Below are 10,604 nucleotides of genomic sequence, written 5' to 3'. Positions count from 1 at the left end.
GGCAGAAATAATGAATAAATGAAAAAGATAATCTGCCCACTTTGACACAAAATATCCCATTTCACTCCACCAAGATCACTTGCAGGCAGAAATAAATGGAAATCTTTCCATTAACTATAATCTGGACATCTTCTTGTGGCTCATGAAGCATGAATCTCGATCACTCTGTTGACATCTGCTTCTTCTGCATCCTGTGCAAATGAAACAACACAGAGAGGTGTTGGTGCTCTGAGATGAATGTACTGCAGCTCCGATTGTTTCAGAGGAAAATACTTCCTGCTTTTACAAAATGGCTGCCGCACATTACAGTCAGGTACTTCATCACTGGACATAAACTTTACACAGATACTCTGTGTATCCACAGTCAAACACCAGCAGTGAGTCAGCTGCTCTGCTGCTGTTTTCGTCACCATGTTTGAGGATTTGATGATCTTCCCCCATTCTCTCTTCCCCTTCCCTGTTAACCTGTCAAATAAAGGCAACTAGTGCCCAAAAAACCTTTAACCAAACAATATATATATATTTAGAAATAAACAAAAAAAAAAGGCTGAAGTTGATCACACTGGTTCAATCAGCTCACCTTTTCTGGTTTGTTGGACAATCTCAATTGAAACAAGCTGAAACAAAAAGAGATGAGATAGATGTTAAACACTGATATTCAAAAGAGACCAGCTGCTCTACAGCTGCAAAGTATCAGCTCTATGAAAAGTGTCTCACCACTCAAAGATGATGATAGTACTGTAGAGAAATAAAGTTCCCAGGATCTTCACTACAACATGGACATCAACCCCCAACGTTGGAATATCTGTTAAGACAGCACGGTCACCTTATCCTTTGTGGAAAATGCTTTGGCTCTAAATTGTAATAATTTTTTTAAGTTAAGTCAGTTGTTTAAATCAGACAGAAACTGATGTGCTGATGAAACCTAAACCACAAGCTGAACCACTGACTTAAAATCATGTCAATAGCAAACATAGATTAATGTCATACAATTAATTTGAAATGCATTCGATGGGGTACAAAAAAAACATTAGAATCAATAAAGAATAACAAAAGAACAAGTGATACATGAGAGGAATCAGTTTAATTAATTTTACCTTCTTTTTTCAGAGGAATCCATGATGACGTCTGATTACCGAGAATATTTGCAGCCACACAGACGTAACTTTCTGTATCTGTCACACTGGTCATATTGAGTCTGTAAAAGTCTCCTTCAGCTACTTTCATGGCTCCATGTTTGCTGTTCTTGAACCAGGTGAAGCTGCTGATGGGAGGATTGGCTCTGCTGGAGCAGCTCAGGTTCATCCAGCTACCTGCTGACACCAAACCGGATGGACTGATGGATGCTGAGGTGTCTTTAGGAGCATCTGAGGAAAATGTTACACAGATTAACTTTATTCATCAGAAACGGATGAACCATGATGTGCTGACAGGATCACTTACATGAAACACTGAGAGTCACTTCTGTCTCTGCTGTGTTGACATGTTTTCCTTCATTCACAGGATATCTGACAGAGCAGCTGATGGTGTATCCATCATGTGTGTCTGACAGAGTGATGGTCTCCTGGATTTTAGCTGTAAAGGTTCCATCTGTGTTTTCCTCTATTTGTCTGTGAGAGTTTTGTTGGAGATTCCAGGTGAGTTCAAGAGGGGAGTGAGGACAGGGAGTGAAAGCTGAGCAGGTGATGGTGACAGACTCCTTCTCCTTCAGTTCACCTGGGATGTTGATTCTGGGTTTCCAAGCAGAATCTGTAGTTTAGAATAAAGTAAAATACAGAACATTGACAAGAACATAATCAGGTGAAGGTGTTGTAAATATTTAAAGAATGCATACAAAATCCTCAATAACAAAAATTTTAAATTAAAAACAGACAAAAGTATTAACATTCTAATTGATGCCGATTTAACTACAATAAAAAGCAGTAATAGGTTTATGTAGATTTTTTCCTAAGCTCAAAATAAAAGTGAAGACTTGAAAAGATGAAAAGTAACTTCTGACAGGAGCTCACATTTTTCCAGTGTTGCAGTTACAACATTGCAGACATCAGCAGAAAGATTGTTTAATGTATACTGTCAGTATCTCAGCAGTATTCAACTGTGATAACTTCTAAAACGACCACTTTGTGTTCACAAACTGCTTTCTTTAACACTGAACTCTGACTGATGCTGTTGATAATCCTACAGAAGATGTTTCATTTCACACTGAAGCTTAGATTAAAGGAGTTTGTAGTTTTACACTAAAACTAGAACTGATGTCACATTTTATTCATAATGTTATCGACTAATGAAAAGAAACCTTTCTCACCTTTAACTGTTATTCGAATAGGATCATCACAAGCTGTTGCTCTGAACGGTCCGTTCTCAACTCTGAAGAAGTATTTGTCTGTATGAGTTGTGCTTAAATCAGAAAACAGAGTGGTGCAGTTTTTCTGACTCAGGTTTCCAGTGATCTTCATTTGATAGATGTTAGTCGACTTACTGCTGTTGAAAACTACATTGTTTGGATTCAAAGCAAACCTGTCGTTACTTTTAATCCACACTCCATAGATAGTTCCTGTGCTGTTAAATGTTGTATGATCTGTAGTAAAACTACATGGGATTTGCAAACAAGATCCACTCAGTGCTTCCATCTCCTTTGGTGCTTCCATCTCCTTTGGTGCAGTAATGGAGAGGCCTGCTGGTTTCAGATAACAACCAGCCAAAACACCTGTAAAATCAGACTAATGATGAACTTGATGTGGAGCAAAATCTGCCTGAAAACAAAGTTCATGACACACAAACTACAGTTCAGGTGCAGCATGTTACATGTGGAGCCTTTAAATAACATCACTATCAAACATTTCAGACCAGAAATGATTCAAGTCATGTTTCCAAATGAAAGTGAGAGAACAAAGAGCTCACCTGGAAGAAAGAAGACACTCAGTAACATGTTGACTGTCACCACGTTCACAGACAGGGCGGCCATGAAACTCCTACATTCCTCCTTCATCTCTGAGACTGAAAACAAGCTGAAATAAACGGTCGTATGTCCATGTTTCCATCAAAGCAGATATGAACTAAAACTTATTTTCAGCAACCTCAAACATTTAAACCAGAAACAGAATTTATTGTGTCCTGAAGTATTTTTCAGCAGAATTCATGAAAATAACAAAAAATGGTCAAATCTCAGGCTGGAAATGTTAAAATATATAAATCATTCATATCATTGTTACCGTGATCCGCAGCAGATCAAAGAACCAACTTCTCTGTTAAACAGTAAATGTCAAGTAAAAGCTTGATGGCTTCATCCCTCCTGCTGCCACCGTGTGAAAGAGGAAGTCACACTGTAGTATTCTGAGCTCATTAGTGTGTGAATCACAAATTGTTTTGTGAAAGATTATTTTTATTACACGTCTCACTGTCAGCAAATACCCGTTTTAGTAAGAGTGTTTTTATATTTAATTCAGGTGTTCATCGAAAACAGTTAAAAAAGATGAATTTGTTCACTTTTGCTGCACACAAACATGGTAAATGCAGCATTTCTGGTCTAGTTGACCACTCAAAGCACTTTTACACTATAACCAACATTCATCCATTCACACACACTCCTACAGCACGTCTTACTCTATACATGGTTACAGGCAATGATGTGATTCTTTTTTTTAACTTCACAGTGAGTTTCATCCAGCAGTTGGAAACAACGACTGTAACATCAATAAAAGCAGCAGACAAAACTTGAACAATGAACAAAGCTGTGGTCCACAGATCATACATGCATGGTCCTAAATACACGGGGCTTAGGCTTCTTTGTAATCTGTTATTCATTTATTCTCCCAAAGGGCTCAGTTGCTTTACTTGTGAAGTGAGACAGGAGTCAGACAGATGGTTTTTAATCCTAATGGTTCATTTAGTGACGTTCTGTAATTATATAAGAGTCTAAAATGACACAGAAACCCACTACACCTCATTCTTTCCCCACTTGTAACTCCCCCACTTGAGGCAACAACTCACTCCGACCCAAAGCGGTGAAACACTGACAACCACATCCTCAGACTTGGCAGAACTAATTCTCATCCTGGCAGCTTCACACTCAGATGGAGATGGCCATGAAACAAGGACAAAGCAAAGCTGGCGTCCTGAGAAGCAACATTAGACGAGTGTGAAGAAGTTAACTTACAATTAGCATAAAACGTTTATTTTTTCTACCGTAAAAAGAGTCTACAGCTAAAATACCACATGTGATGTTTCACTGGTAGTACTTCTAAATTGAGCAGATCAGCAACAGACCATGCAACAACTTCTCTGTTTAGTTTTTCTTTTCATCATTTTTCTGTTGTCACACATTGTTGCTAAGGTTTCATGTCTGTTTTTTGGTTGATGAGAAACAGTTTTTCAAAGGGAAATTATTTACATGTGTAGTATAAAAATATCAGTGCATGTGCACACTGTGAGTTCAACAGGCCGGTTGCAATAAAAGAGCAGAGCTTAAGCTAAAGCAAATGGTTTTTAGGAATATTTTAAGTTGTTTAAACTGGAAAAGAGTTTTTAAAAAGCTTGTGAAATAACTGGCCATTAAAACCTGATCAAATAAAAAGGCAGAAGTTACAGTAATATAATATTTTTTATTGTTTTTCCAAAAAATATCACACCCCAGCTGGCTTTAAATGGTAAATGGACTTGTACTTGTATAGTGCTTTTCTAGTCTAACTGACCACTCAAAGCGTTTCACTACATGCCACATTCACCCCACTCACACACATTCATACAGCACGTCTTAAGATACACATAACTACGTGCTTTCTAATCATTCAAATCAATCATTCAAACACATTCATATCCCCAATGATACACTGGGGGGGCAACGTGGGGTTCAGTGTCTTGCCCAAGGACGCTTCGACATGTATCCTGGGGAAGCCAGAGTCAAACCACCGACCTTCCGATTGGTGGGCGACTGCTCTTCCTCCTGAGCTACAGCCGCCCTCAAGGAGACAAATGAAATGACTAACAAGTCACAGAAAATGTAGCTGTAACACAAAGATGTCATCGTTTTCATCCTACTGAGCCTCATGTTGCCTTTGAGTCAAACATCTGTCATGAGATCGTTTGCTCAAGTGATGCCTGAAACATCAGCAGCTTTTATGTGACCAACAGTGCAGCCCAGTGGTGAAAAGCTGTTCTACAGTAATGTTAGAGGATGTTGGCACAACAGGGAAGCACAAGTGCAGAAAATGTCATCAACAAATACAGTTTGTTTATCTTCTCTCTGTTTACCTGCTCCTAACTCATCACATCAGCTGATTTCCTCAGCTGATCCAATCACAGCTTCTCTCTGTCATTTTAATTCAATTTAATTCTTCAATAACAAACTAAAAAAATGAAATATTCCATATTTTCTCTGATATGATGCATATGAGATAACCTTTGTGTAACAATGTGACAAGATTGTTACAGAGGAAGCATCTAAAGTGATCTTTGTGGAATATCTCTTGAACAGTTGTAGTTTCACTGCTGCACGCCCACATCACAGCTCAGTGTAAGTGTGGTCGAGCTTTTCCTTCCAGCTTTCCTTAACCCCATGATGTTTTCCACCGTGGTCAAGGAGAGGAGCTTAGGACAAGTTGTAGGAAGGTCCTTTTCTTGACTATTCGATGAGACCCCTTGTGTAATCTCTTCAGTTTTTTTTCCTGTCCTTCTACAAACCTTCAGTTTTCTGATTTACACCACCTGTGTGTTGTTACTCGTTACTCCCCTCAGCAGGTTTTTAGTTTCTTTTGTTAACCTCAGCTTCAGTGACCTGTCAGTCAAAAACTATGAGCCAAAAGTCTCATCAGTACAGGTTTACTGGGCCTCTATTTATGGTGACTGAACTTGAAAAAAAAATCTTGCAGAATCGCAGACAAATGCTGTATTAGCATTAAACTGAAGGAGATCTCCTGTAATTCTACACAGAATTGAGCCTGTAATATATACTTTAGACATGTCTCGTGATTTAATTATTTGTGAAAGAACTGCCAAATGTGACATAGCAAGCACCAAAATTCTCATGTAGCGAGACGTTAAACTCTACATGATGACACAGAGTCCAAAATAAGCTGCGTTTCTTGAGAAAAAAAATGTATGGAAAACTCACTCACTCTACAATTGGGAGGCTTTACTGTGAATCTGCATCAGTTTGTGCTGTGGAGCAACATTACATGTTCTGTTAGATCAGGTTGATCTAATGTTTGATCTAATGTTAGATCATTAGATCAGGTTGAAAGCCTCTGTAAAATGATGGAAGTAACTTAATGTGGCACAAATGTTCAGTTGTATCTCAGCACAGTCTGTTGTAATAATATAAATGATATGAAAAAATGACTCAATCACTGAACAAAAAGTATTTTACATTGTTGCCCACCAATAAACAGAACATGACATTCACTTACATTTTGAATAATAATGTAATTTGTTGAGATTCAAATTGTAAATAAAGTAAAAACAGCCTAAATAAAATAAGTCTGAACAAGCAGCTCACCTGAAAGAAAGAATAGATTCAATCTCGCCACAGTCAAAGGGAAAGCTGCAATGAGACCCATCACCTGGATATACAAACACAAAACCCACGACATAATAACTTTTCTATTCCATCTTAGTTCTTTACAGTCATACTTTACTTGTACAGCAAGTGACATTTAAGAGCTTATGTGGATTCTAAATGATACTCAAAACACTGAAATTTCCTCCTTTTTGGGGATGCAGGTTTCTTCTAAATCAAACTTAAGATTACAGGAAAAATTGTTAATTTTGTACATTTTTCTGACCTGCGTTGATCAAATGTCATTTCCACCATATCTCAATATACATCTGTTATTTAATTATAAATAACTTATACGACAATACAATTGTCTGGGACCCCTTTTTGTAGACTTTTTACCAGTTTCACCAAAATGTACAATAATCATATTTATAAATTAAATAAATCAAATCTCTTAAAGGGCAACTCCGGTATTTTTAAACCTAGACCTTATTTCTGGTATGAAATTGTCACGTACCAGAGAGGGATTCAGGACGCAGACGCAGGGTCGTGCGGTTTCAAGAGGTTTTATTATCACTCAAGACAACAGATGACGGCACTGCAGGGCGATCTCCCGCAGCGCAAACGAAAAGGCTAGAAACGCCTAAGCGCTCTCCTCCGTATCTACGAGGGAGGAGGAGCGCGGCTATGAAAGTTAACAAACTTCAAATCTCTCCACAACGGGAGGAAAACCAAAAGCTATGAACTCTTAACAAAACAAAGACTCGCTCTCAAAAGGAAGCGGATAAAACAAAGGCGCACTCGTTACAATAACAGAGGCTCTATGAAACTTTAACTTTACGCTCTCCTTTAATGGAGGCGACCATGACAAGTAACAACGAAAAATCACTCCGTGAAAATGGAGGAAAAACAAAGCTATGGAACTTACCGTAACAATAAATAAACTAAGGCTATGGCTGTGGAATAAATGACAAAGCAAGGTGCGCTGCAGGAGAGTCGCTCACTGCAGGCTCGTGGGATCTGTGGCAAACAAGACAAGGTGGCTGGTAGTGACGCTCGAACAGAGACAACATACTGGCACAAGACAAGGGAAACGCCTATTTGACTATACGACTATTTGAACACATGAGGGACCAAGGGGAAAAACTTGGTAATCAGGGAAGACAATGAGACGCATGACACGGGAGGAAGAGCAAGTTACCTGAAACGAGAGGACAAGGTTAGTGCTTTTTTCAAAATAAAACAGGAAATGACGAGCCAAGACATGGAACAGAGAATAAACCGTGACAGAAATACGTTTATATACTCACCGAGAATGGTTTGGTGAAAGTCGGCGTCCTTCAGAAGATATTTAGATAACTGGCGATAACACATAAGGCAGCTGATAAGCAAAGCCTACAAGCAAATAGAGTCTAGACACAAATCTGCATGACTGTGTATTTCTGCGTAAACTTCCTCAGTCCTTTTTTTTTTTTTTTTTTTATCTTTGGCAATGTAAAAAATAAAAGTAAGTAATTTAATCAAAAACACTGTCAGTGTGTGAGATGTTATTGATCAGAGTTGTTGCTGAGTGTGTGAAGATATGAGAGCAAACCCTCGCTCTCTCTTCAAGGATTGCATTCACAGTGCCACTCTCACTCTTCAGCTCAGCCACCATGTTTGGCCTCTGCTTCTTCAGAAAGAGCATGTAAGCATTTGGTGATTTAATGCATGCATCACACTTTTTTCCACAGAGGGAAAGCAAAGCAACTGAGGAGAATAAGGACTCATATGTTGCCACTGTTATGAATTTTGAGGAAAGGAGAAATTTTAAGGAGAAACATAATTCCACAAAAGGAACTGATTTGTCATTAAATTGTGAATGTAATATTTCCATAGAGACACCATCTTTTTTAACAGATCTAAAGCCAGTCACAATAGAAGACAATCATATTTTGAATTTAATCATAAAAGGTGAGCTTACCCTGGGCTATAAGCATTCAGTGTGTTTACATACAAACATAAATTGCCATGGTTGTATTTATCTTTCATCAGAATATGTGTTACTGATCTCACTGTGACAGGATTAGTATGGGCGGATTGTAGGTGGAATGTATTCTGGTCTTGCTACTGGAGTCGGAGTTTAAATGGTAAATGGTAAATGTACTTGTATAGCGCTTTTCTAGTCTAACTGACCACTCAAAGCGCTTCTAACACTACATGCCACATTCACCCACTCACACACTCATACATACAGCACGTCTTAAGATACACATAACTACGTGCTTTCTAATCATCCATACCCTGATGGATACATCAGGAGGGGGTTCAGTGAGGGTGGGGGTTCAGTGTCTTGCCCAAGGACACTTCGACATGTAGCCTGGGGAAGCCGACCTTCCGATTGGTAGGCGACTGCTCTTCCTCTTGAGCTACAGCCGCCCCGTTTACAGTTTAGCCCTCTGGTCCTCTATTATGGGCCTTATTTGGAAAAAAAAACTTAAAGAACTATGCCAGGAGTCAGCAGCACTCAATGGGGTTACATGGCACTGTAAAAATCAGATTAATGGCTAAATTACAACAAGACTGAGTTATTAAGTTCATGTATACACCTTCGTCTGACAACAAACTGGACCGGATCGGGTTACTCGCAGTCTGATTAAGACCCCAAGATAAATCCGTTGATAGTCACACTAAACGTGTTTGTAGACGGTGAAGCACATGGTGAATTGGACTTTGCGTTCTGCGTATGCTCGAGATTTTTTCTCGGGGTCGTGACCCGGAAGTCGAAGGAGACGATATTACTGTTGTTGCCGCCGCTGGTGGAGATAAATAAACAACGTGATGGAGAATGTGCCGTTGTGCATCGCGTTAGTGCCATAAGCATGCTCATCATAAAGGAAAAGTAGAGGGACGTAGCTTCATCTTGATCTTCGTTCACCATCTTTCCCAAATGCCTGAGCTTGTTGTTGTTGGTGGTGGTGAAGAGGTCAACTGGAAGTGGCTCTATTAGTGATAGTTGAAATGGGTACAGCGCCACCTATCGCACCGGAGTATGACATGCTTTGTGCCAATGATTCGATTCATTCAGCGCCATATATCCAAGGATAACTACCCTCAGATAAGGAGCATAACCCAACTACATCTATAATCATATTAATCTCATCATGTAGACCCAGTCAGTGGGTCTACAAACTTCCAGCATGTGAGATTTGAGTACTTTACAGTTTAGTGATGTTTTACTCAAAGAGCTCTGAATTTAACACTCTCCACCTAGTGGTTACATATAGTACAGTAAATACAGTGAAAATGAGTCAGGAGTAAACTGATGATGAAAAATGAATCTCCACATGCTCTTTTTCCTAATAGACTTAAAAAGGTAATTTTTATTGTAAAAGTTCTGTCAGCAAACTACATAATTCTGGATTTTGAGTAAACTACGGTTAATTTTTCCCTCACCTCGAATGTCTATGGAACTTTCCAAAGTTTTTCATTAAAGCAGTGAGACAGGTAAGCTTTAGGACAAATTCCCAGAAAAGCATCTCTCATCAACATCGTTTGTGTTTCTCTTTCTTCTGATAGCTAAACGCCTCAGATATTGGGATTGAAAATAAGCCCATTTAGACTTTGTGTCAATTCACAGTTGACATTTCCTGATACTCCGCTCTTACAACTGTAGCGTCACTTAACAAATACACCATTCAAGTGACTTAAAGACAACATCAAAGGGCACATATGTCTAATATTTGAATTGCTTGACAAAAATCTTCATGAGCTGTTGAAAGAGAGACGTGGGAAAACACTCACACAGCAAGAGTCAAACTCATTGGCTTTGGCTCATTCCTGATCTCATATCATCATTTTTATGCATGCGACACTCAGCTGTGCACAGACCCCACAAAACTCTCCTCTTGTCTTTCTGACATCCAATCCCTAATGGCAGAAAAAAAACGTCCCAAAAAGTCAGAGATTATTAATATCAATGATGATATCAGTGACCAAACCATGTGAGCTGCAGGGTGTGGAACTTTAGAGCTTCCTGTCATTTGAGAACAACTGATTCTCTTTATTTCAAACATGAACTGACATCTTGTAGAAACTAAATGTAAATCTCTTTGTGATCACACTACAGAAG

The 10,604-nt window shown here is 38.9% G+C and overlaps 1 protein-coding gene across 1 annotated transcript; it reads right to left on the bottom strand.

The window, feature by feature from the left end:
* Positions 1-321: 321 nt before the first annotated feature.
* LOC140284415 (sialic acid-binding Ig-like lectin 13) lies at positions 322-2,989 on the bottom strand. The gene is made up of 7 exons (XM_072378286.1): positions 2,902-2,989; positions 2,306-2,677; positions 1,444-1,749; positions 1,098-1,367; positions 718-805; positions 581-617; positions 322-465 (listed from the first exon to the last, which is right to left on the bottom strand). The coding sequence occupies exons 1-7, from the start codon at positions 2,987-2,989 to the stop codon at positions 322-324; spliced, it is 1,305 nt and encodes a 434-aa protein (XP_072234387.1).
* Positions 2,990-10,604: the final 7,615 nt, after the last annotated feature.

This window comes from Leuresthes tenuis, unplaced genomic scaffold (genome assembly GCF_036924035.1).
Source record: "Leuresthes tenuis unplaced genomic scaffold, fLeuTen1.0.hap1 SCAF_24, whole genome shotgun sequence".
In the NCBI taxonomy this organism is placed as follows: domain Eukaryota; kingdom Metazoa; phylum Chordata; class Actinopteri; order Atheriniformes; family Atherinopsidae; genus Leuresthes; species Leuresthes tenuis.
Note: the sequence above shows the minus strand (reverse complement) of the source record. Positions and strands in the feature narration are given on the sequence as shown.